The sequence below is a fragment of the Balaenoptera musculus genome, chromosome 1 (assembly GCF_009873245.2).
Source record: "Balaenoptera musculus isolate JJ_BM4_2016_0621 chromosome 1, mBalMus1.pri.v3, whole genome shotgun sequence".
NCBI classification, from domain to species: domain Eukaryota; kingdom Metazoa; phylum Chordata; class Mammalia; order Artiodactyla; family Balaenopteridae; genus Balaenoptera; species Balaenoptera musculus.
The window spans coordinates 153,648,365-153,675,147 of record NC_045785.1 but is presented as its reverse complement, the minus strand read 5'-3'; the positions used below and the strand labels follow the sequence as shown (position 1 = coordinate 153,675,147).

The 26,783-nt window shown below is 45.8% G+C and overlaps 1 protein-coding gene across 12 annotated transcripts; it reads right to left on the bottom strand.

Moving 5' to 3' along the window:
* Window positions 1–920: 920 nt before the first annotated feature.
* On the bottom strand, window positions 921–26,327 carry PFKFB2 (6-phosphofructo-2-kinase/fructose-2,6-biphosphatase 2). Of its 12 annotated transcripts, XM_036828345.1 has the most exons (17): window positions 26,123–26,161; window positions 25,411–25,529; window positions 24,924–25,031; window positions 18,604–18,729; window positions 17,991–18,087; window positions 17,497–17,563; window positions 17,290–17,364; window positions 16,866–16,922; window positions 15,843–15,967; window positions 13,813–14,020; window positions 13,048–13,194; window positions 12,183–12,287; window positions 11,293–11,422; window positions 10,460–10,522; window positions 10,136–10,200; window positions 9,334–9,525; window positions 1,628–2,954 (listed from the first exon to the last, which is right to left on the bottom strand). In XM_036828345.1, exons 3-17 carry the CDS (start codon window positions 25,009–25,011, stop codon window positions 2,892–2,894), a joined length of 1,608 nt encoding a protein of 535 aa, XP_036684240.1. In that variant the 5' UTR covers window positions 25,012–25,031; window positions 25,411–25,529; window positions 26,123–26,161; the 3' UTR covers window positions 1,628–2,891. The 12 variants fall into 12 exon arrangements, 11 of the variants coding, with proteins under 11 accessions (XP_036684306.1, XP_036684240.1, XP_036684230.1 ...); XR_005016791.1 differs by lacking the exon at window positions 25,411–25,529 and having other exon boundaries at window positions 4,193–9,525; window positions 26,123–26,209; XM_036828335.1 differs by lacking the exons at window positions 25,411–25,529; window positions 26,123–26,161 and adding an exon at window positions 26,233–26,327.
* Between the last annotated feature and the right edge of the window lie 456 nt (window positions 26,328–26,783).

Here is a 26,783-nt window from a genome sequence, read left to right as displayed (position 1 = left end):
ACAAAAACTCCATCAATATTGAGGTGAGTCACACAATAAGGGTGTTCATTCACCTATTTATAAAACAGGGAGAATGATCAAAGACACTCCCAGCCTTCTTCAAACAGTGGCTTGATTGCTGAATAAGAGAAAACTTACAAAAGGGCTTGGAGAGTTTTCCAAGGATATCACACCCTTGACACCCTCATTATTGTTACTCCTCCAGATACATTACTAAAGCTCATACATTTAGCACTTTCAATTTCAAACTGGGAGAATCCCTAAGTCATTTTCATGCTATCAGAGCCCTTGCGCTTATAGAATTTATAATTGATTTACTGTTACTATGAACGTTTCATTTTATCTCCATTGCTAACCATCCTAGAGTGTTCCAAGTTCCTTATTCATAAATATTTGCCAACTATTATCTAAAAATGGTTTTGGTCAAGGTCATTTATAAGGGAAAGGCATTCCCTCCCAGAAGGGAGGGATGGGTTACAGACTTGCTGTTAACTGTATCCTTTCTAATAATAAACTCTAGAAAGAGGACAGACTTTGTTTAGTCATTGCATGGCAACCAATAGGTGATCATTAAATATTCATTAAATAAATTAATAAAGCTCTAGAATGTTGATAATGCATGGCAGTAATGATCCCACTAATATCATTGTGAAATGCTAATGGAACTTGATAAAGGCAGAAGTCACCAGTTAAAACCACCAGTTGTTAATATATACACAACCTAATAATTTGAGAATCATTTTAAAGAAGCTAGCTCGCGTCAAATATATTTTGCATGGTGTTACTATTGTGTATGTATAATGTACCAAATATTACCTTCTTTTGTGTGTGATTTTAAAAATTAGCTGCACTTTTTAATTAAAAATAACTTTTATTATATTTCTTATTACAAAAGCAATACATATTATTCACAAATTTTAGCATGATCTTATTTATCCAGGAAGTAAACTTTTCTCCAGAGAAATGTATCTCTTGGTTTATACTTATAATAAAAATCAATGAAAAAAAAAGTATTCAAAAGAAATCCACTGTGCCTTCACATAGTTATTATCCTTTTACAGAAGATGGGTACCTACATTCTGAAATTTTAATTTAAGGTAATACTATGGACTTTAAACTTAAATACTCAAAATACCTAAATTTCTACCAAACAAAACCTGACAACACAAATTACCTTACATTCTGATTAAATACATGCAGATATTAATATGGGGACTTAAAAATACCTTACATGGATGAATAAATAACTAAATAAAAACATTTATCAGATCATCAAAAGACAGTGTATTTAGATGCAGAAAGAAACCTGCATCACAAGAACAAAATCATTACAGTACAACATGCTATGAGCAGCTAGATGAAAATTACCTGCTACAGAGCAGGGTAGGAGACTTTCTGAAGGCAGCTTTGTGCACTTAAAATAAGCTCCTAGTTGCTGGTTGCTGAACTGCCAGCAGCCCAGCGCATCACATCTTAGGTAACAGGGTCCTGTATCATCCACAGTATAAAAGAACCATTCGGGAAAATTGCATTGCACTACTCTTCTTGCTACTCACCCTCTTGACCAGCAAGTGGGCATCTGAATGAAAAGGGGAAAAAAATTTAAAAAGTTAATAACTTACTATTCTTTAAAAAAAAAAAAAGGATTTTGCTTGTAAGATACAGTATCCTTGGGAGCTTCCATGCCTTCCTTCAAGAGCAGTGACATATTAAAATCGCATCTGCAGGGACATATTTGTATATTTGACAATCACTGATCTAAGGAATAATTACCTGGTTTATCTTTAAGGGAAACCACATGATTAATGCATTGAGGGCTTGGTTCCCCCCCATCCCATTCCCCCAAGGTTCTACATGAGAGACCAGTAGACCACAATAGTGACAATTAGCTAAGAGGAAGGGATTAGAAGACCAGATGCTCTTGAAGTCATAACCACAGCTTTCTCAGAGACCGTATCACGGTAGCAGACCCCACAGAAGGGCATGTCTCCCTGCACCTGTTCTGAAACCAAAAGAACTCCTTGGGCGAGTCGATTCCCAAGGAAACTTCTTTTACTTCTTCATGTGATCCAAATGGCACCCTACTTTTCTCTCCAGCCCTCATTTCCAACCACCAGAGAGGATGACGTCAGCCCTCTTCAGCTTTGAGAGGCACACAGTATCAGGTAGAAAATACAGTAGCTACAAAAGAGAACTCAGAAGAAAGGTACATATTTTGTGGAGTCTTGTAGTCAGATCCTGCCTTCAAGGGGCCTGAAACAAGAAAAACTTCTCTAAACAAAAAGGTTGCTACTGATGCCGCTCTTCCGTCACCGCAGAAGAGACGTTTTAGGGACTGAATTTCTCAGATACCCTCCATTCACCTGGTGAATTTGTCTCGTTTCCAATGTGACAAAAAAGTGACCGCAAAGCTATGCATATTGTACCCTAGCCTGCGCACTTGGAGTGGATGTAGAGACCAGCTCTTACAGCACAGAAATGGTTTGCTGGAGTTCAGCCCTCTCACTTGGAAACAATTAAATCTGAAGAGGTACATTTGCACATTAGGCAAAGAAAGCCAGCTAGGGATACAGTCACAGGTCAGATGTTAAATGCCAAAATGGAACAGGATTGACCAACTTGGGCCAAACCTAACAAAGAGATGATCAAAACGAAATTGGTTCAGGCTGTGAAATGTTTTGAGGCACAGGGAAGTCAAGTTTTTCAGTGTAACTGATATTCCCATTAGGCATGAGGGGAAGAAATGTGGTGCAACTTTTTCAGGGCTCATTTGGGTGGCCCCGAATGTCCAATCCCCACTGAACTTCCTGCTCAAGCCCCTTTGGAGCTGACATGCCAAGTTTTTCAGTAGGCCAGTCTCCCGGAGAGGTCTGGCCTCAGCCTTCACATCATCAGAAGAGCAATGTGGGGGAGGCCGGAGAGGAGAGCCTATGCACAGCCAGCGAGGTCTCCGCCTAGGAGCCAGAGAGGAAGAGAAATAAAGCCATTACACCGCCGCCAAATGACTAATGAAGGAAGTTGAGCAGAACCCCTCACCCACCCTTCCAGTGCTCCCCGCAGCTCACATCCCCACATCTGCACACGTGCGTGAACACATCGGTGGGCTAGCACACGCCCCTCTACCCTCGGGAGTCAGACGAACCCTAATGGCCTAGTCCTGAGCTTCTTTCCCTGAGGAACCGACCTTGTGACCATGTTGGACCAAGCACTCCTTTCAGACCTGGAGCTAAGCTACATATTCAAGATAGGAGGCGGAAGCAGTAGGGAGCCCCGTGGTAAAAGGAGAGTATTTAGGCTACATCAGCCAAAAGACCAGGCCAAAAAAACGATACTGCGGGCAGGGGCTACTTGGCTTCTGAGGAGGGTCCCTACCGCTGTAGTTAACCCAGTCCATCCTGAAACCAGTCATCAGAGCAGAAGTCAACTTCCTCCCATAAACTGGGATCCAACATTTGACCTTGTGAGAAATTCTTCCCCCAGAACAGTGTTTCTCAAATGTTAAATGTGCATCTGAATTGCCTCGTCATCCAGTTAAAATGACGAGTCTGATTCAGCAGGCCTGGGATGGGGCCCAAGAGCCTGCAGGTCTAATGAGCTCCTGGTCCTTGTTAAGGTAACAAGGAATAAATAAGGCATGAGAATAGTGACACAATCCCACCTGTTTTTCCTATCCCAGAAGCAGTTAAATGCCATTTTACCTCACCAGCTGTAATCTCTTTAGAAACAGGAAGGTAGTATTTTAGAAGGAACAGTCCACTAATTCTAAGAGATCGCCAAAGGTTTTTTTTTTTCCACAATAAATAATGAGTTCCACGTTGCTAGTGTGAGTCAGAGCACAGTGTGGTCAAAGGTAATTTTTTCTTAATTCTTGTAGAGGCGCCAAAAAGTACACACGACTAAGTTCAGGTGCCTTCTATAATGTCCTTCCCATCTTCCCCAGAAGGTGGTGCAAGAGAGCCACGCCTCCACCAAGGACTCCAGTCACTCGGTGGTCTGGCTTTTGCTGGTCTGAGGCTCAGTCGCCAAGCAACCTGAGGCAAAGTTTTGGGGGTGGGGGAGTGGTGGAGAACACAACCCAAAATACAAAACAAAAAACCCAGAAGCCTTCTGATAGATTCAAGTTACTCAACAATTTTATTTACCCATTCTACACACACACACACAAAAACACATTTCAAATACAGTTATATACCTTATGTGGATCTGAGTGTCATATTTTGACATCAATGTCACCAGATTAAATTAGAATGCTGCTAAGGATTAACATTCCTTCTTTCAACACAGCTGTGCCTAGGAAACATGCAGGATAGCTCTACTGCTTCGGTTCCCAACTCAGTCCATTCCATTTAACCCAGTGGTGCTGAGCCCACTCCCAATCCTTCCAAAGGGCACAGCTGGTGACAAGTCCTTTGCTTTTGCCACAGCAAAACTATCACCATATCAGAATGAATTGATTTTGTTACTTCAACACAAGAAAAAAAAAATGTACACAAGCAATTCAGATATAAAAAACACTGAGTAGGTAAAAATTGGTCATGGATCCCCAGTGAAAGCCTTACTGAAAAGAATACTTTTGCCAAAATTTCCTTTGCATTTTTATTGATTATATTATAATTAAGAGGCAAATGGGTAGCGGACTAAAAACAGCAGCATTATCCAATGGAATGCTACAGCCCATAGCAGGGAAGCTGAGGACACAGAAAGTTCAGAAAGTGGAAGTCCTGCCCAGAAATGGGGGAATGGATAGGATGACTTCAAGTAGAGGTAACAGTGTCAGGCTCTGAGCAGGCATTTCCTTAGCTGAGTTTACAAAATAACTTACAAGTGATGTTCAAACTTCATTTTCTACAAAATGATTAGAATTTGGCTGCTACTCTAAAAGAAGTATCTATTAAAAATCATAGTGTATAGAACTTCCCCCTAAAGAAAACATGTGGAGTGGTTACTTCCTTTCTTTGTAGGACATGTACAATAGACAGAGAATTGTAGTAACATGCATACAGTGTCAACTGGTACAATTAGAAAACAGTCAGACTTGTCAGCTTACAGATCTTAGTAGAGCCTGTTGGTTACTCAGCATAGGGACCCTACCAGAATCTGTCAGGCAGCATGCGGACCCTACCACAGTCTGTCAGGCAGTCAGCATATAGATACTTCTAGATACAGTGTTCTAGACATGATGAGTCTAAATTAAATTCCTGGACATACTTCTGATGTCTGTGTCACCTCGATTGGAAGTCAGAGATCAATCCTGCCAATGTTGCAACCTGATTCAATTGTGAATCAAATTAAAATTAAAATATTTAATTCCAATAAAATTATTTAATTCAAATTAAAATATTTTAAAACACAAGTCAAAATGTATACCGGAAAACCTATGTAAAGTTATCAAATTTCTGGAAAACAAACACAACATGGCCTCTGGGCTTAACAAAGACAATGGAATGTGCGTAAGACTATACAACCCAGATAGAGTTCCCTCAATTATTAGGCACTTATTCCCCTTGTCCTTTGGCTACCCCAAGCATCAGTGAGTTTCTCTGGTACTCAGATCTTCTACTCACAGATACACCATAAGATGGATTTATTTCCAAACAGCTGTATCATGTTTCTTCAAAATGTCAGTGTCTCTAAAGATCAAATGTGGGTTGCAAAGAGGAACACCCAGATCCTCACAGGAAACACTCAACCGTTCAGTCTAGGATACAAATATCTTGTGCTCCTAACCCTAACTTCTTGGGAGTTAGTGAGCAGGTGGGGGATGGACAAAAAAACACAAAAAATCAAAAACCAGAGTTAAGGATATGGGGCAGACCCCTGGCACAATGCGTGATTGTAACAGATTTTCTTATTCTACTTTCCAACTGAATGCAAAACAATCTCCTTACCAAAACAAGAGCAAAAACAATACAGATAATAAATATGAGCCAAATTCCAATTTAAGGATTAAGAGATAGGAAAAGAAGCTAGTTGTCTAAATCTGCTTTAGATTCCTCTTCATATCTGTCACGGAATTCCTCATTTAGTTTTAAAGCAGGAAAAAGATAATCAGTGATTATCAAAGATAATACAGTGATTTTTCCTTTCCTAATTTTCTACCAGTAGATTAAATGCTAAAGCCTTCACCTATTTCTCCCATAACACAGCTGAAAGCCTCAGCAAAAGGTACTCTGGAGTTCATCCTTTCTTACTAGCATTTGTGATAGACACATAATCAGAGTAAGGTGTATATACTACCAACACACACTCAAATAAGAAGGGGAGAGGAGGACAGGAAAGAAAAGATAGGGAACAGGACTTCTCTAAAATGTGGAATGAGAGCTCTATTCTATTCTATGCTCTCCTGACTCCTTTCTGCTGAAACTTCTCTGGAGGGATCTTGCTCTAAAAACCAAACAACGCTGAAATCCTTGCTGTTGTCAAGTTCTAATTTCTCATGTCCAATCTAAGAATAATAAGACCACCTCATGCTCCTCTTCTTGGGGAAGCAAACTAACACGTGGGGAGAATGGCAAAATATCAGCAGGCTGAGAGCCCAAATGAACAGCCCAGTGCCCTGTGTCTAATGCAGGGGTTTATAACAAGGTAATACAATGCTAGTTTGTTAGAGAATTCTCTTCTCGCTAGGAGTATATACAGCCCAAAGTCACAACTTGGATCAAAATGCTCCTTCTCATGCATTAGTTCTGAATCACTCTCACCTCACGGCAAGAGAAAAGACTGAATGTCCATTTGGGCTAAAGATGCCACCAGCCAAGCAAAGCTAGACAAGACAACCTTGTAAAAGTGCCACACAAACCTCCTAGACCACATCATTCTGGGGGACATTCCCACTCCCAACCCTTTTAGTCTCATACATGTAGGACAAGAGAAAAGTCAGAAGGAATCTCTACTCCATTTGGACATCCACATTTACTGACTCAATGTGTTGCTCTTTCACAAATGTTCATTTATTATAAATTATATGCTCTTTCTCTAAAATAACCTTTTTCAGGGCAAGGACTTTTTCTCCTGCTTCGGTGTCTCCTTCTCCCACCACCACTCCACCCAGCCCAAAGCCCCACAAACATGGACACTAGGTACACATTATATAATGGCTAAACAGGAATAGGAAGTTACCTTATGTCTGGAAGGCAATTTCGAGCAGAATCTAGGCAAGTGGCCTTTGAAATTGGCTGTGATGTCCTACTCAGGATGCAGCAATAAAGGACTCAAGGTCACAAGCCAGCTGCCTGTGATGATAACCTTTATCATCCCACAAGTTTTATCTCAGTACCTCTCTCCAGGGTGCTTAAAATTCTCAGCTATTATCATAGGACGTTTATATGACATAGTGATTTGTTCCACATCACCCTGCAATGTAAAGTGTTAAAGCCGGAACAGGTTGCTTCCTGAAGTAACAATGAGGGGGTAACTTCATTCAATACTGTGATCTGCTCACACATCTAACTCCAGGGAACTGTCCTTTCAAAACCATGAGGAATTCAGAATTCCCAGGTTGACGCTTGGTCCAAGGAACTACTGTTTCTCCACCCAACAACATAAAATAGAGTTCTAACCTGGAGTATGATTCAGAATCATCAGAGAAGCTATTTAAACACATGCATGCCCAGACCGTAATCCCAGAGAATGAGTCAGAATTAAGCCTAGAGTGAACACAGGCATGTGCATGTTTCAAAAGTTCTATAGGGGATTCTAATGAAGACTCCTAGATGAGAAGCACAACAAAAGGTCTCCTATTACCAAACAAAAACATCCCTGGCAAATAGCTAACTTGCTCTCACTGGTCACCTCTAAGAGACAGATTGATAACTTTAAGGTGCGGGGTCCTCTCTCTCTTTTAAAAATCTCATGAGAACTCTAGACTTGCCTCTCAGAAAAATGCACATACGTATATTCATATATTTTGTATACAAAATTGGGGGAGGTATGCCATCGTGGGCCACCAAGGGGCTAAGAATCCCTACTCTAAACAATTCCTATTTAATCTTGCAGAAAAAATAAAATGACACAAGTAAATGCGTAAACAGTCAAGAGCTAGACCCCACAGGATTCCAAGACTACTCTGGACATCAAGATGAGATAAAATAATACCCTAGTGAGGGGGATTTAATTTGTCACCAGGCTTTCCCAATATCTGGGGAAAAAAACTGCTCACGCAAAAACTTTTTTAACTTAAAAAGGAGACTGTGTTGAGAATTACTAGAATGTGTTGAAAATTACTAGTTCACTAGCAGCTCTAGTGAACTCTTCTCTGCCTTTCCCTTGAGCAATTCAAACCTCAGTGGTGACTCCTGAATCTAACTCTGTCCTTCTGAACAGTCCCGGAGGTCACTGGCTTTGGCAGGAAAGTTCCTGTAGTTGGCAAAGAAGCCAGGAGCCACTGGAGAAAATGTATGACACTCCTCCAAGAGGCCTGTAAGAGCTAGAGGCCAGCCTACTCTCCAAAACCTTACCCCTCCGCAGCCCAGAGACCTCACCCCTCTGCAGCCCAGAGACCTATGTCTGAAAAATACAAACCAAGATATTTCACACAGACTGAAAGCCAGCTTCCCCCAGGGTATTGAAGACTTTAGGATTGTTTCTCATGAAAGGAGGCAAGAACTCTCATCCTATGTCTACCTGCAGGCTCCAGAGCTTCTGTGGATGTTCTGTAGCCTGGGCTGACCCTTATAGGACCTGGCTTGAGAGGCAGGGAGAAGGGAAAAGAAAGGCTCCCCCAGTCCAGATCCATCTAGGCCGACTGCAGAGAACATCAACGGAGGCCAGACTTCTCTCCCACCCACCGCCCCTTCCCTCCTAGACAGACACACAACAATGCCATGCATCACACTGGGCAATCCAAAGGGGACATGAGAGGGGGGAAGAAAGCAGGCAGGTCAGGACTGTGAGTAAAGCACACCTGGAAGAGACAAAGGTGGAAGGGAAATGGGCTTCTGTGTCCCCCTCCACCCTGCCCCCACTTTACCAACACAAGGACATTAGTGAGTTTAGACACCGTGGTCAGACAGGAACCACAGCTAAGCCTCAGCCCCAGCTCTGCCAATCACCCCAGGAGAGTGGATCCCTTTTCCTCCTCCTCCAGACACCCCCAACTGAGGACCTGTCCTAAAACACCCAACTCGCCAGCTTGCCCCTGGGCAGGGAGATGTCTCACACCCTACACTAGCTAAGGTTGGTCTGGAAACACATGACCTCACATTCTCTGCTAAGACCCATGGTGTGGGGCTGGGGCGGGGGTGGGGGGGTGGGAGTTGGAAGTTAAATGACTCCTTGGTGATTAGTGACAAGGGCAGGAGGCCAGGACGGGAGGGAGACACAAGGTTACACCACCGGAATGCTGACTTGGGTCTTCGGCTGGTCGGCCCCTTCTTGCATGTCCAGGGCACGGAGAGGGCTGAGGGGCTTGAGGGGCCGGCTCCCAACACTGTAATTTCTTGGACGCCTTACTGTATTCGAACTGGACAGAGGCGTAAAGCTGTTCCTTCTCATCCTTACAGGGGTTTGGTTCTTGGGGAAGTTGTTCTGATTGGAAACGAGGGACACCACACAAATGAAAGCCAAGCCAAAAGCTCACTCATAAACCACAGCAGCCTCCTGCACTCCTGCTCCTCTGCAGATGGGGTCTCTCCTAAGACGTGGGCCACGGCCTGGTCCCCCAGCCCTGGGAGACTAAAGGTTGTAGGGGTAGAAGCTCCTTGAGCACCATACTTCAAAGCAGGAAAGAGGCTCAAAGAAAGGAAGGGGGTTATTTAAGATCACACAGATTACCAGGACAGACCTAGGAACAACCCTATACCTCCTGACCCCAGCTTACAGGCACCTCTGGATCCTGCTTTCTAAAGGGAGTGCTTTCTGGGGGGAAGATTTGCATTTCACTTCTGCCAAACACTTTCCATAGTTCATTGGATTTCCAAGAGCCAATCTGCAAGGTTAAGACTCAGGAAAGAGATACTGATTTTAAAAAATAGTAATTCCAACATCTCTTCTTTTTGGAAGTAAGCAAACTACATGGGACATGAGTTCTGGATCAGTTTTCCTTTTGTACATAAAAGAAACCCAGTCTCTCGGTGTCAAAGGTTCCAAGACTCGAAGTGATGGGGAACCAGCATGTCATCCGTGGGAAAATACTTACAGTTGGCTTGTCACGGTGAGTGTTCACAGCCTCCACGTTAAGTTTAATTGTTTCCACTTTGCACCCTGAGAAAACAGAGGAAAGTGGAGAGGGCTTCAGGAAAAAAGCTCAAAGAAAAATTCCTTAGTTTCAGTATGGTAATAAAAGAACATACATATTCCCAAATACATACATACATCCCTTTAAAAATGGAAGGCACTGATGGAACTTCCCTGGTATATACAGGTGAGGAAGTCGAACTTCTAGGCAAACTTCAGAGAAAATTCAAAAATCCTGACCTTCCTCTATCCCCACCTCCTGCCCAGCTCCTAGGCTCATAGTTACCGTAGGCCACAGGAGTAAGTTTGAAGATGGTATGGAGAGGGCACCTCAGGTACGGTAGCTCATCTGAAAGCAGAAAGACCAGGTAGAGGAAGTCTCAGTATTATGAAGCAAGGTCAAGTTAGTGGAAGAGAGCATCTAAGGCGCTCCTGAGTTTTCTTTACTCTGACCTGGAGTTAGACATCTCCTCCTCTAACCCCACAGACAATTATCAACATAGCCTCCAAGGAAGACACCCAAGCTACTTAGTGGCTAAGAAAGGAAAAAAGCCCACTTTAGAGCCTTCCGTGCAGGCAAAACAAGAGTAAGTGCCGCAGCCAGGGTCCCACAGGAGGGAAGACTGGGGCATCGTGGGTACACCAAAGGTCAACCTGCAGGCTTCCCAGCAGCTCAGGTAGACCAGGAAGGGAAGGGAGGGGAGTATCAGAGAAGACAGCAGCACTTCCTTATTGCTCTCCCCAGAAACCGTCTACCCTGAATCCAAAGGATGAAGATGCTTCTAAGATTATCACCCTCCTAGTAGCCCAAGTAACAAGCCGGGAATGTTCAACCACTTTTCTAATGCTGCCAGGGGTGTTAGCGCAGTGCTGCCCCTTTAGCCAGGCAGGACCAAGAGCTAAAGCAGCAGCTGCTGTCCACTGGGGGTTTTCGCACCAGCAGAGTAAATTCAGCAAGTAGTTGGCCCAGTGGCTGCTGGGAGCCCCACACTGCTGCCTGAAGAATGTACTCTGATTTGAGTGGAAGAGGGGGAGGTCTCGTTGCCAGGGATCCTGGTGCCACCCCAAGTCCAGCCCCCTCCCTGTGGATGTGTCCCCGGCCCTTCCCTCCAATGGCACCTGCACCCTTGTCCAAGAAGTAGGCCAGGAGGCAGCGCATGACAGCCTGGTGGGAGATGACGAGGACGTTGCCCTGACGCTCCAGCTCCATGATGACAGGCTCCAGCCGCTGCACCAGGTCCTGGTACGACTGTGGGGGAAGTGGGGCGGGCTGGTAGGAGGCGCAAGCTGGCAGCCAAGTCGGTGGCTGGGTCCAGAGTTAAGAGGCCGCTTCTCCTTTCTCCCCAGCTGGCTTTCCTCCTGGAGGTTTGGCGCCTTCGTGTCGCCTGCTAACCACCCGCAGCCCTGCTATCTCTTGAGAATATTCAGACTTTTCAAGAGCAATGTTCAGACCGAGAAAATTGCAGGTCAAGAAGAGAAAATCTGAATGCAGCCTGTGGGGTTCTTTTTCTCTCGACAGAATAGGCAAGAGTGTAAGGCAACAAAGGCTCCTAGGGATTTCCTAGACCCCTGTTGTTTTGTTTTATTTACCTTTGCCTCACACCCCTAGACTATGAAGCCACTTGGACCAGCAAGCAGCCTTAAACACCGCAGATGAGAGGAAAATCATTCATATCCCATATATTTACTTGGGTCCTATACCTGCTTGGGTGGGGGTGGAATGAAAAAAAAAGAAGTTAAAAAAGACCATGCTGATTCTAAAATATACTCAGCAACAGAGGCTATCTTGTTACCCTTTCTCTGGAGATCTTAACAAATCAATGAGGCATCGGACTGCCGACTGCCAGAGCTGAATTAAACACAGCAGGCCCCAAAGGTAGGAAGAGAAACTAAATGATGCCTTAAGTACCCTTTCTCGGTCCCCAAACTCACATTCAGTCCTTCCCCAAAATTAAAGCTAAGCCCCTAGCAAAGGGTGGGGCAGTCACCCCTCGTGAGGGAAATCTCACCTCCCCTCCAGGATATCGATACAGATATTTCTCTTCATCTCGAAGCGCAAACTCGTCTGGGTACTGCTCCTTTATCTCCGCATAAGTCATCTCCTCGCACACGCCCTGCAGGAGCCACACGGCTGGAAGAGGCGAACTGGACCCACACAGCCCCCCAGATGAAAAGGCGGCCGTAAAGAATATTAGTTATTCGTGCCAGGCACTGGGCTGGCTCCTTTCATGCACTGCAACTGACCGACTAGCAGGGTGAGGGCCACTGGGAGAGGGGGCCGCCTCTCTAGCTTAAGCTGCCGCTTTCTCCTACTGCTGTGGGGAACTTAGAGGTCAAGAAAAGTCAGCAGGATAAAAGGAACAGGAAGCAGGGAAGGAGGGGAAACTGAAGGCACTAGGGAATTCTTGTAGAAGGCATAAAAGGGTACAGAGGAAGGAAAGAAAAAGAAATGCCTACTTTTGCGTTCAAGGACACAGAAAGCCAAGAACAAATTGGAAAGGACTTTTCCAGAGTAGCTGACCAGGTGGCCTAAGCAGAAATTAAAGAAGTGAGTTGTCAGCTATCTCTTTTTCCTAGGAGGAAAATATATGAAGGATCCAAATGGAGCTTCACTCTCTCCAGGTGCCAGGGGCTAGGTCAAAAATTGGTTCAGGTCCCATCATTGGCACAGGTGTGTCAAGCAGGCAGGAAGCCCTGATTGGGGGTGCATTGTTCCCACTTATTCCCTAAACTGGCCATAGATTCAGCTTCCTCAAAGTCTCTACTTGGTGGTTCTAGTTTTCTAGATGAACGGCCCACATGGTGACTTCTGAGAGTTCCTGCCTGAATAGGAGACCCTTACTGGCTTTTTAGCCATCAGAGCTTCCTACTCACAGCATCAATCTCATTCAGAATCTTCCACTGCTCATAGGTCACCCCCAGAGATTCAGCGGTCTGGATAGTCCTCTTCAACTGACTTGTCCACACTTTGAGGTCTGCTATCTCCTGTTCCTCCAGAAACTTCCTTAGAGCCTGGGCAAACTGGGGTGTGAAATAAAAATTTTAAAAGAAAACACACACACAGGGAATTCCCTGTTGATCAGTGGTTAGGCCTCCACGCCTCCACTGCAGGGGACGCGGGTTCGATCCCTGGTCAGGGGAACTAAGATCCTGCAAGCCGCGCGTGGCACAGCCAAAAAAAAAGAAAGAAAGAAAGGAAATACAGACACAGACACACATAGACACACACAGACACACACAGACACACACACACACACACAGAGGACCGTTAACTCAGCCTAAAAAGGACAATGTGCATGACCCCAGTCAAACTCTGAAAGGTGCTACATAGTTATAATAAACCCAAGAGGAAATGAACTTTAACCAGAGCACCCTGTACCATGCTGAGCATACAAGTTGAGCCCAATAAATACGTGATGGCTGAATGATCACAGCAGAAATGGTTCCAAGTTACGCACCCTTCAATGCAGAGCTAGAATCAGTGAACAAGAAAATGTCTCTTTACTTGTTTGACTATCTGAAACCACAGCCTAAACCCCAATAGGATTCAGTAAGAAGTAAGGGGATCAAAGAGATGACATCCACCATGCCCTTCTAACTCTAAGCCTGAGAAATCCAGCCTGCTGGCTAACTACTCACCTGTTTTCCCCGCACCGAGAGGCCTGAGTCACCCCCAATCTTCCCCAAGAGATTGAACTCGCTCTCTCCGTGCCGGCAAAGGTAAATGGTGCGAGGATGGACATGGATATTCATGAGGTAGTAGACGATCTTGCTCTGGATGTAGTCCTGGACTTTGTTCACTAGAAATCGCTGGCCCACGTTTATCACCTTGATGAAAGAAAGATCCCTGGAACAGAGCAGGAAAAAAAAAAAAAAAAAAAAAAAATCCCCTGGGTATGAAAATCTGAGGATAACAGGAGGAGGGGAAAGGATCTGTATAGTTACTTGCAGGCTCCCAGCAGCATTTCTGCCTCTCCTGCCACACCCCGACCCAGATGTAAGGAACCAAATGGAAAGAGATGGAGCGCTCCTCAGAACCAAGATGCAGTAAACTTTCCTGAACTTCTCGTCAGGCAGTACCATTTCCTCAGTGCCTACACCGTGCCAGGCACTGTAGCTAAGTTAGATAAACAGAATTCAGGCTTCCCCTCAGGGGCTAGACTAGATGACCTGAAGATTTTGCTAACCCTGAAGTTTGTTGAGAAGCACAGCGCCCACCTGAGGCAGTCAAGACGGAGTCAGAGTATGGCATCGGCCGGCGGGGAGGGGCGAGGAGGGGGGTGCAGAACCATAGACAGAGATCTCTGTGCGTTCCCCCCATCTACATAAATCAAGTTTCTCTCAAAGGCACTCACAGAGACTGTTTGCTTTGTGGCCATCATGGAATTGTTCTCACTATAAAAATAATAAGTGTTTATTCCAAAAAAAATTTTTTTAAGAAAGAATGATGTAAATAAAAATTACCCGTAACCCTACCACCAGAGGTAACATTTATACACACACACACACACACACACACACACACACATTCTTCTACAATATTTTTCTATGTAGGACTTTGGGCTAAATGAAGAATATACTATTATGCCATATCTAGGGCAGTGGTTTTCAACTTCTGTATTAAGAAACACCTCCAAACACTAACATTGTGGGCAACATACTTGAAGGAACTGAAAGACTCGAAAGATGAAGCAGACCACTGAAGCAACTTAACAGTGGCTATGCACACTGTCTTGCCATTTGCTTGGCTTCAGGGCTGTGTTCTTATCTGACTAGAGCTGTACTGACTGCATGCTTTTTCAAAGGCCACCTTCTCACAGGTCTCCCTGTGCACATGTCATTCTTCAGCATGGTCCTGGCATCTTGCTACGGCTCTTTTCGTTCACACACATCAAGTTAACCTGTGTTCTATGCCACACGGCTGATAGGCACTGCCATAGTAAGTAATATCTAAAAAACCACTTAAATATATATATTTATATATGCATACACATGTACAATATATTGTTTTATGCAAAATAAATTTACATATTATGTTATTTTACATATGGAATATATGCACATATATTCATGTGTATTACTATATATTTTTATACATGTATATATATATATATATATATATATATATATACACCTATACACACACACAATAAACTTTAAAAATTGATCAAAAACTGATGACACACCTCTAAGGGGTGTCCTACAACACCCTAATTCAAAACTACTGATCTAGAGCAGTGGTTCTCAACAGGGGGTGATTTTGCTCCCCAGGGGACATTTGGCAAAGTCTGGAAACCTTTCTGGTTGTCACAGCTTGGGAGTGCTACTGGTATCTAGTGGGCACAGGTCAGGGATGCTGCTAAAGACAGCTACAGAGCACAAGACAGCTCCACAGCACAGAACTATCCAGTTCCAAATGTCAGTCATGCTAAGGTTGAGAAATCATGCTCTAGAGGATAGACCAGAAGAACTCAGGATAAAAACCACTCCAGTGTTCAGGTATAAGATTCAATCTGCCTAGAGGCCACAAATCCATACCTCGTTTCCCTGGAATGATGTAAACAGAGGTCTGGATTGTCAGAGGGAAGTCTAGGGACGAGGGGAGAAAGGCTCTTTTCTCAAATGAGACCCCTGCCTCAGGCCCTTCAAACCTTGGCCTTAAACCTTACTTGTCATAGTTGTCTGGGTCAAGGGGTTGATAGGTGACTTTGTAGCACTCAATTCTCTTTAGGAAGTCCTCCATCACATTCTCCCTGTTCCTTTCAGGGTAGTCAGGGCTCGACACCTTTACCTCCTGGAATCACAGGGAGAGCAGGGCCTAGTCAGAGGTCTGCCCTTAACAGCCCTCCTGCCAAACAGCCACTGCTAAATAAAGAAAAGGAAGGCCATAGAAGTGGCCTTTCACTGGAGCATTGGCAATCCCCATTCACTGAGCAACCCCTCCCTGTCCTGTGACCCTGGCAACCAAGAAGGGAAAGACAACTGGGGAGTCATGTGCCTGCCCTTGGCTGAAGGACAGAGGCAGTCACGCAGCTGAAGCAGTTCTTGGGCGCCAATCCTTTTATGTACCTTCCTGGGAAAACAGAATGGGATTCAATTTCTCCCCAAGGGCAATGAGAATAGGGTGCTTGATCTGATACACAGCTGACTCAGACCAGACACCTCTTCAGCAAGTTCCCACACTGCTGGGAGAGCACCACCACGACACAGTGCATGCATATCCACTCGGCACAGCCCAGCACAGCCATCAGATGGGCACGGGCATAAGCTGTGACCACACACAGCACGAGGTGCTCAGTGCATAGAATGCTGACCTCAATATTAGACAAGTGGTGGGCAGATGACCTTCCTATAAGGTGGCCCTCACAGATAATGAAGAGTCTGATCTATTCTAAGAACACACCTAGGTCTCAACATCTAGCTAATACCCAGAACACAGGGCCAGGGCTCCTACAGTTTAAGTTTGGCCTCTGTTCAACAGCTAATTCTTACTTTCTTCCTCAAAGCCTCTTTCTTTTCCCAAGGGAAGAGTGTGGAAGTACAAAACGGTGTTCTGGCAGATCGAAAAGATCACCCTGTGTTGTTAAACATGTCTATTTCTCTCTTTCATTAGCGGGTTGACTCCCCACCCCACCTCCACCAACACACACACAAGGCATAAAGAGGTGGTGGTGTGAGGGGATGTCACCTACCAGGATGTTGGCAGCAATGACATCGGGATCATCGCAGACGGATTCCACAAAGAACACCTGGCCAGGGAGAGAAGGCAGTGATCAATGAGTCAGTAATGGCCAGGCTGTTAATTAAGAGCACACGCTCATATCTGCTCCACCAGAGCCACCACATCCCCTGGGATTTTCTTTCATGAAAGTGGCCTTCAAGGCCTCTTCATTTAAAAATAGCTCTTACCACATCCCCAGGGCCTCATACATACAGGCTAAGGAGCTGAGAAAGGACCTGAAAGAAAACACTCAAGGACTGGCGGTGACTCACCAAGAGGAGAGAATCAGATGTCCAATCCTGTCCTCACCCACCAGAGTCAAACAGATCTGCGTGTCCCTCCTAACTCCCCACCTCCACTCACCCCTCCTCCTCCAGCTTGGAGGCAGATTCTACCTTGAAGGAATTCTCCTCGGCAAAGTTCAAAATCAAGGCCCTCCTCTCTCGAGTGGTATTGGTAGCATCAAACACCTGGGAAGAGAGCCCACAAGACAGATGAACGGGGACCGAGAAATGAAATCCCACCAAGGCGGACCCAAGGTGGGGCGGTGCGGCCAGGCTGCTGAAAGGCGGGAGACGGGGGAGGAGGCAGATGAGGCTTACCGCAATCTGCCCACTGTCCTCTGTGAGATACGCCTTCACATCCTCCAGCGCCACCAGAGCACACTGTCTGCCAAGAGAACAGAGGAATCAGCCAGAGGACTGGGCCGGGGCCAAGCTCGGGCACAGCCAGAGACATGAACAGCAGGGGTGCCACAGGGATCACGCCCCTTCCTGTTCAGTTTCCCCACTGATCAAAAATTTTCCCTAATTAGACCTTTCAACTTGCCCATTGAGATTTTTCTACCATCCTATATCTTTCCTCTTCCCCTGTCCCATGCACGTGTCTTACCCCTCTGGAGGCTTAGCCTACAAGCACACACGCAACTTTCCGAGCCCTGTTCTACCCACCCAAGCCCATGGTGAGCTGCCCAGCAGATAACTTCCACTTAAAATCCCCACAAGATATTTACTGAAAGGGAAACCAAGCCCCATCACATCCAGTCTCATGACGGCCAAGAAAGAGCTGGCCTGGTAGTCAGGCCTAGAAGACTCACTTGCGTATCTTCATGGCCTCCTCGTTGTCATGCCGGAAGAAGTCATAGGACTTATAGGACTTGACCGCTTGACGCCGATACACCCCAAGATTAAACACTGCAGAAGACACCCATACCCTTCAGCAGTGAAACAATACGATGTCCCAAAGGGGACTTCTTGGTCTAATGTCAGAGTGGCCAAGGGGATGAAAAAAGCACCATGGTATGTTGGAAACAACAGCAGATTAAGAATCAGGTTAAGTTCAAGTTCTGACTTACTAGAATTTGGACAAGTCTTAAACTGTCTGACTTTCAATTTCCTCAGCCATTTTGGCTATTCCACATGGATACTGCTAGATAATGTAGATGTAAGGGCTTTGGAAATGTAAAGCTCTATACTCATTTAATTCTTAATACTCCTATCAAAGGCATTGCCCCCAAACTAGGCCAATTCAGCCAGGCCAGGAGGAACAAGTGTATGGACAGGGAATAAATCCAGTAAACCAGGAAGCAACCACCATCGCTGCCAGGAGCACCCTGTAACCTTGATGCCAGGGAAAATAAGTCTCCCAGAGGCCTGTGAGGCCCAGGAACTGATCACTTCCTTTCCCAAGGAATGCATGTTTGCACCTACCTTTGGTGGGCACCCCAATCCAGTTGAGGTAGCGTGTGAGCTTCTTGGACACGTAGGTTTTGCCCCGGGCTGGTAAGCCAATCATAACAATGAGGGTTGGGGAGTTGGTCATGTAGGATGCCCACGCTAGACGGAAATGGAACAGAACAAAACTAAATAAAGACGGGTCAAGTAAGGTTTTTGCACGGGGCTGGGACTTCATGCTCAGAATCTGGTTTGATCCTCATACACCTCAATGAGGCCAGGGTCCAGGAGGACTGGAAAGGCAAACCGAGGAGATACCGGGTAAACCCTCCTAAAAGACAGTCAAAGGGTCATGTAGACTTCCAGAAAGTACCCAAACAACTAAGACATGTCTTTCCCACTTGTCCAAGGTCTTCACAGAGGTGCACAAGATGGAAAGAGAAAAAAAAAGTGGCCAGGATTAGAAAGACAGTAACCATAGCATCTTCCTTAGCATGAGAGTATCTAGTGACACGGGAGTGATACAGCCATGAAGGAAAGTCTCGGGCCTGGAGATTCTACCAGTGCAGCACTGAGCCAGCTCCTATAACAGATCCAACAGAGTTTCTATCCTGAGGATCCCATCTATCCCTTCAGAGCCACAGGCAAGAGTTTGCGCACCGAAAAAAGAGCCTGGCCTTAACCTGTTTTGGCTTTTGTGCTCAGGCCACTAGTTTAAGCCAGAACTTCTAAACCACTTAGACGGTGTCAACGCCTACCTGACACAGGTTCTGACTAGACCTCAGGAAGCTTCGTGGTAAAGCTGGCCCACAAGGGCATCCCAGCCAGCCTGCCTCAAAGGCCCAAGTAAAAGCAATACAGTTTAAAAAGCAGGAATAGCCACTGGTCCGCCCTTCTTTAGAAAACAATTGATTTCAGGAATGCTCATTTACAGAGACAGGTCTCACTGGGCAGCTGGGGGCAAACTAGATGCTCAGAGGCCAGGTGACTTGCCTAAGGACACACAATGAGTCACGGGAAGGGCTGGCCCTAGAATCCTGATCTTGTGCTTCCTTGGCAGCTTTTCTCCATGAAAAGAGACTCTGATTCCTCATCAGCTTGCTCACAGGGGCTGGCCCCTTCCTGTGCATCCTGCCACGGCGGAGGGGTGGGAGAGTGCCCTGCAAGCTGCCAGCCACGTTCCTGGGGCCAAGACCCACACTGAGGTCATCTGGGAGGGCTCAGATGGGAAAGGAGGGAGGCCCTGTGTGCAGATGGGAAAGAACCACTTTCGCCTTCGTCTTCCCAGCACTGCTTTCCAGAAGGTGCCCCACAAGTAGTTGCTGCTCCTCTTCCCTGGGACAAGGTGACCCTGTCAGGCTAAGAAACAATTCAGCAAAACTGGGGTACTTGGATGGGAACGTCATCCTTTATTTTTTGAGAAGGGAATGTAAGAAGATCTCAGTGGAGAAGTGGGCAGAGGGGTGTGGGTAGAGAACAGACCTCGGAAGGAAGAAAGTTTCCTGGGGGTGTTTGGCAAGAAGTACCCAGAAGCCAAACAGCACCCTGGTGGTGAAGGAGGGGTGGATGCCCAGACTTGGGGTCAGAGGGGTTGGCTTTTAGTCCTTTACCTACTATGCACATGGAAAATTCCTGGGCCGGAGCAGGAGACCGTCCAAGGTAGGCAATGAGCAACAGAAGTGATTTTCATCTCTGTCCAAACAGGGAGCACAAAGACAAGCAAACGCCATGCTGCAGCCTCGGCTGATGTTAATGCCTGATCTCTGACCCCTAACAGACAGATCAGCTGCCTCAGGTTTCAGGAGTGAAATCCTCCTGAGTCTTCACTTTCTCCAGCCCAGCACTGCACTCTTCTCAATCACCATGGCTTGGCTCATTACCTGCACTTCTAGTACTGCTTGGTCCACACCTTCCAGCCCATTAGGCACTTCTCCCAAAGGTCCTGTTATCCTCCCTGAAGCTGAAAATGAACTGATACTTGGGAGACGCTCTGAGGCTGACCAGGGAACCAGCTGCTCCATGTTTACCAAACTGGACAGAGAGTTCTAAGAACAAAAGAAAACACAGGCCACCAAGGGCTCCCCACGGTGGCCCCCAGCACCATACCTCCCACCTCTGCCCACAGCACACCCACACACACCTGCTGCAACCAGCGCTGCTCAATTTCCGAAGGACAAAACTAAACCACACTTCCTATCTCAAATTGCCACATGGGCAAAACTAGGTACATTCTGTTCTGCCTGTTAAAAAACAAAGCCATCACCACCTTAATTTGAACAGTAGACACTTTATGCTGATTAATTTTGGAGACAATGTAACTTACCCCTTGACAAATAATGGAAAGCTGTTTCAATCCTGAAATTCTCTTCTACCTTCTTTACACAAGGCTGAACTCACTTTCTCAATCTTAAACTTATTTTCCCTTCATGAACACACTTTGAGGCAACGAAGGTGTGATAACTTCCCTTCTGTGGACAGAAAACCTCAAGCCCAGAAAAGGGAAGAGCTTGGCCCACAGTCCCTCAATAGAAAGTCAAGGTCAGGGCTCTGCCCAGACTCCTGGTTTCATGACTGCCCAATCAGTCCTAGTAACCAGCTCTTGTCAGCACCTGACAAAAGGAAGCCATGTGGCCAGCATAACTCTGCTCTCTAATCTAAACCTGAAGGGTGGTCTAGAAGGCCAATGGTTCCCGGCTTTCTCATGACCAAGTCATCTTCCACTTTTTGTTCTAAACAGCCCCAATATTTTGAAATATGCTACCCTTTAAAGTGTGCTTCATTAGTAGTATCTTCTTTTTATTCATCAGAAGTCATAAAACTGCCAATTATGTCCTGCCGTTTGACTGATAAGCATAACATATCGAAGTTCTGCAGCCAAACGCTAAGAAAGTTAATGTTTTAGTTAACCATCGAAGCTATAGTTTAATGCCCAATTTCTATCACGTGCTTTGAAATATTAAAAACAGCTAACAATATAGAACTTTTGAGGGATGCTGATCAATGTTTCAAAGGTGTCTATCTTTCCTCCTGTTATTTCTGTAGGGAAAGCTGCTAGCACAAGCAGGGAAAGGTGTATATGCAAGGATGCTCACTACAGCATTGTTTGTGATGGCGGAAAATTGGAAACAATGTAAATGTCCATCAGGGAGAGACTGGCATATCCACACAAGGCAATACCATGCAGAATGAAGTAAATTTGAACTTATCGACATGAAAAAAATGTCCAGAATATAGTTTAAAAAAAGTGTGTGGGAGGGGAATGGTAGAACAAAATATGTACAGTGTGGACCTATTTCCATTAATAGGATACACCAGAATAAGATTTTGGAAAGAATCAAACATAACAGGGACAGGAGAAATGGTGAGATTTTCTTGCTTTTTACTTTCTTTCTGTATTGTGTGAATTTTTCATGAACACGTATTGCTTTTATAATTAGGAGAAGGTTCATACAGGGACTTGTTTGTTCCAGACCTATTCAAAATATCAAAGAATAAAAGAAACAAAGAAGGAAAAGCATGTAGACCTTCCCTGCTACCCCTAATTCCTGCTTTCACTGAGCCCTGAAACCAGTCGTCTGAGCACCTTAAGGGCACCTCAGCCAGCACCACCTCCCCTTCTCCCCCATCCCTGGAGCAGCTGAAATTCCAGTACTGCTCCTTTTGAGGTTCTGGCTCCCTAAAGACATTCTTCAGCCCTTGAGTTCAGGCACTTCCCAGAGTCAAAGTCAGCCAACAACAGGTATAATTAACAGCAATGGGATAACGGGTAAGCTATTAATAAAGCCACTGCTGGGTGTGAACACTAAGTAGCCCAAGAAGCCTGTTCCAAGATACAGGCAAATAACAGAAAGAAGGGAAATAAACTAACACATACTCTCATAGACTGTCACAGTCTCACAGTCCAACCACGAAAGGAGAAGAGAGGGGGGTAAATGAATGACGGTGGCTTCAGGATAACCCAGACACCTCCAGTGGGGGAGAAGAGGGTAGAACTTGGAAAGGAGAGATCAGGAATTAGAGTCTAGAGGAAGGAAAGAGACCTGGGATTACTGCTTCTTTGACTAATCAAAAGCCCTCGAGGCAAAAAAAAAAATGCAAAAAAAGTCAGGAAGGCAGGTAGGAGAGTCCCATGGAGAAGAAAGCAGAACTAGAAGGACTGACACTGAGCATTGTGCAGGGTCAGAGACTCCCACAGTTATCAACTCCCCCTGACCCCCAAACACCACCACCTGCTCTCTGCTCTTGTTGGGCTCAAGTGTCCTAGTAGCACGAGGGCACCTCTCTTTAAAGTGTGCATTCCATACCCCCAAATCTGGGTTACCATACTGTCAAACAAGAGGAGAAAACATTTTTTTACTGAAAATATAATTCTTCACAGGGCTCTTTTAAAAAGTGAGCTCCCAGCTCACAGCGTTTAGACTATAATTCAATCTATATATAATGTTTCAGGAACAAACACAACATGCAAATAGAGTCACCAGTGAAAAATAACACAGTTTAGCCACATGCCCAGTACTCTTCTAGGAGCTGTCCTGTATTTACTCATTCAATTCTCACATCACTCTGGGGAAAGATACTATTAGTAACCCCATTTTATCAAAAAGTAAACTGGGGCATGGGGCAGAAAAGCAACTTGGTTAAAAGCACACAGTTAGGCTTCCCTGGTGGCGCAGTGGTTGAGAATCTGCCTGCCAATGCAGGGGACACGGGTTCGAGCCCTGGTCTGGGAAGATCCCACATGCCACGGAGCAACTGGGCCCGTGAGCCACAACTACTGAGCTTGCGCGTCTGGAGGCGCAGTGGTTGAGAATCTGCCTGCCAATGCAGGGGACACGGGTTCGAGCCCTGGTCTGGGAAGATCCCACATGCCACGGAGCAGCTGGGCCCGTGAGCCACAACTACTGAGCCTGCGCGTCTGGAGCCTGTGCTCCGCAACAAGAGAGGCCACGATAGTGAGAGGCCCGCGCACGGCGATGAAGAGTGGCCCCCGCTCGCCGCAACTAGAGAAAGCCCTCACACAGAAACGAAGACCCAACACAGCCAAAAATAAAAATAAAATAAACAAATAAATTTAAAAAAAAAACAACCCTATAGCAAATTGGAATTGTAGGGAAATTGCTTTTCCTTTAAAAAAAAAATAGCACACAGTTATGAAGTAGTAAAACCAAGATTTGAACCCAGGCAGTCTGACTTCAGAGGCTGCACTCAAACGTCATGCTATACTAGTTATCTTCCACAGGGTGTTTGCCCTCAGTACCTGGCTTCCTGCCCTGGCAGACAAAGAAGACCCTAATCATAGAGGTGCACCAACCCCAGTATCACACCCAAACAACCTGCCTCTGCTGCAGCCCAAACCCCAACAAGCCTCATCAGTGCTAGGTGAAAAGAGATGATCATCATTAATCACGAGACTGACAAGGGCATGACATCAAAGTTGAGACTCTGGGGAAAGCTTGAAACATGAGATGATTCCAGGTCTCATGCTGGTTGGCTGTTTCCACCTGCTGATATATATAACCACTGAAGTGAGAAGAACTGACTGATAGGGTTCCAGAGGAACCTGGAAGCTAACAAGAGTTAGCTTTCCTAGAGGTTCCCCAAAACATCTAGGGACCAACTGCTCAGGACCTTTTGGCCTGGGCTCTGCAGTCTTGCAGTTTATAAGGGTGCTTAGGCATGCAGATGCATGGGGACAGGAAAGAACACTTCATCTCTCTGCAAACCCACCTGCTGTCTCTGTCTAAAAGATGGGCATGGAAATGCTCCTGTGAAACCCATCCCCAGAGCAATGAACCTGCAGGGAAAATAGTTTGCAGAGTGTAAAGACTAAACCTGTGAGAAAGTAAGGTGCCCAAGACATGGCGAGAAGTGAAATATCAAGGCCGATTCCCCTTAGGCCTGTAGAAATAAGCTACTGGTTCCTACCTGCAATTTCTGCGGTGAGCAGCACCCTCACAAAACTTAGCCCAAGAGATAAAGGGAAACTTAACAGTAGCAACCCCAAGGAATTCCTGCACCCTGCCACTCAGCCTTACTCACTGCGTGTACAATAATACTGGCTCTAACTTTCAGCATCAATCAACTGTGCAGATTCCCCCAGGGTGGGGGAGATAAAGATTCAGTTAAAGAAAACAGGAAGAAAATGCTGGGCTACACCAGCAGTCTAGCCCCAAGGACAGACATTTCACTGAGTCTACTTGTTTCAGAAAGGAAATTCCCCCCGTAGACTTTGTTTTAAATTCCCATGTCGAAGAACTATTTCTCACTCCCACCAAGCAGCAAAGTCTAGAATTACAACAATATTCTCAAGATAAAATCCTGGGAGACAGCAGCCCCTCCTCTTTCCCAACACTCACAACATTTCTTCTCTGACATTCGGAGATTTGTTTTGGTTTCATAGTTGTTGTTGTTCTGTTCTGAGGAAGGGGCAGAATTCCCAGACATGGCAGCTCTTCAGGGGACGTCTGGAAGGGACAAAGGGGATGTAAGGAAGGGAAGGAAGGAAATATCCCTCAAAACACTCAAAAGAGGATCAGTGAGGTGTAAGTGAAAAACCCTGGGCCAAAGGTCAAGTCCAGCCCTCCTTCTCCCAGTTAATAGCTACATGCCCTAGGATAAGTCATGAATGTCCCTAGCCCTCTGTTTCCTTATCTGTGAAGAGTTGCACCAGAACCCTGATCTATAATGCTGACTTAGTTTACATTCACATGCATTATCTTCTTCAATCCTTCCAATAATCCCATAATAAAACAGATTTTGCTACCATTATTACTTCTCCCCATTTTACAGATTGAAAAACTGACATTTATCAAACTAAGTGGCTTATCCAAGTTCCTTCCTGACCTCAGATTCCAATTTAAGAATCTGGGGAGAGTAGTGGCAGCAGCTGGGGGTGGGATGGGTTGCGAATAGATCAAGTTTACTATCATAAAGTAATTGCAGTCCAATGGTAGAATTCAGTTCTGAAAAAAAAAAAATAAGTGGGAAAATCTCATACATGTTCCCTGAAGGAAAAACTGTAGCTGGACCCGGGGACAGCCCTAGCACGTCACTATTTCTCCTCTGGTGTTCTTACTCTCAAGCCCTTGTCCGCACCCTCTCTCCATCTATCTCCTAGGAAGCAGTCTACGGAAGAAACACTGGGGAGCAAAGAGGTGGTAAATAACTTCTCCAAGGTCACTTGCAGAATAAGGGGTAAGTCCTGACTCGAACAGGGGTGGGAGAGCCCCGAGTTCACTGCGCAAACCCAGACAAGGGACTCGTGAGGAAGGAAAGTCCTACCGCTTCAAGGACCTTGCACTGTTATTCCACTGACCACACAAATCCTCTAACTCACACGCCAGCTGCAGCTCTGGGCCCCTAAACGTCCGCACTCCGGTTGATGCCCGGGGGCCCGCACTTCCCCGAAACAGCTAGGCTTCATCTTCCCGCACCTCATCAGGGTGCACGCAGCCCCCCTTCTCTCGCCCGCCTAACCCCTTCAAGGTGCTGTACAGCCGTCGCTCACCCTAAGATCCCTCCTAAGATCCCTCCGGGCTGTGGCCCCAGCACCTACCCGGTAACGCGATAGCCAGGAGCCGACACGGTGGCCGGGGTCCGGCACACCAGTCTCCGGCGAATCACGTGCCCCTGCCTGGCTCCGCCCACTCCCGCGTTCGCCCTCACCTGGAGAGAATCGTCCACCAATCGAGCGCCCGCAGGCTCTGGGGGCGGGGCTCAAATCGGAATCGCTGTCGCTAGCTCCTGAAGAAGGTTGGAACTGTTAAGGAGAAAGATCACAAGCTCGCAAGTTTCCCAGCACTGTGGAGGTTGGTTACATCGTTGCTTGGCAACTAATAGGGCTGGGGGCGGGGTTAATAAAAAGCAAGACCTTTTTTCATACTCTCGCGAGAGTGAACTAGTAGACGTCTTGAAAGGGTGTGACTTTCTGGTGACGGAAAAAAATTTCGCGGAGATTAACGCTCTCCTCCCTGAATCCCAGCGGGACCTCTTTAGATCCATGGACTGGAACGTAAGCTATAGAAGAGGCTTTGCTAGAGTAAACTACCAAAGTACTTAAGCTGATTACATCTTAGGGTGTTTGCATATTCCCCTAGGTCAGACACTACTCTCATCGCTGAACCAGGGGCTTCCCTGGACCCATGCACATACTCCAGTGGACTTACCACCTTATTTATTCTCCCGCTTACCGCCCACGCTGTAACGTCTGTTATGGC

Excerpts from the sequence above, each read along its gene's own strand:
- PFKFB2 (XM_036828335.1), bottom strand. The coding sequence starts at position 25,011 with ATGTCTGGGAATTCTGCCCCTTCCTCAGAACAGAACAACAACAACTAT. Across the intron at positions 9,526-10,135 it reads CTCACCGTGACAAGCCAACT|AACAACTTCCCCAAGAACCA; the intron begins GTAAGTATTTTC and ends GTTTCCAATCAG. Across the intron at positions 2,955-9,333 it reads AGACCCAAGTCAGCATTCCG|GCGGAGACCTCGCTGGCTGT; the intron begins GTGGTGTAACCT and ends TCTGGCTCCTAG.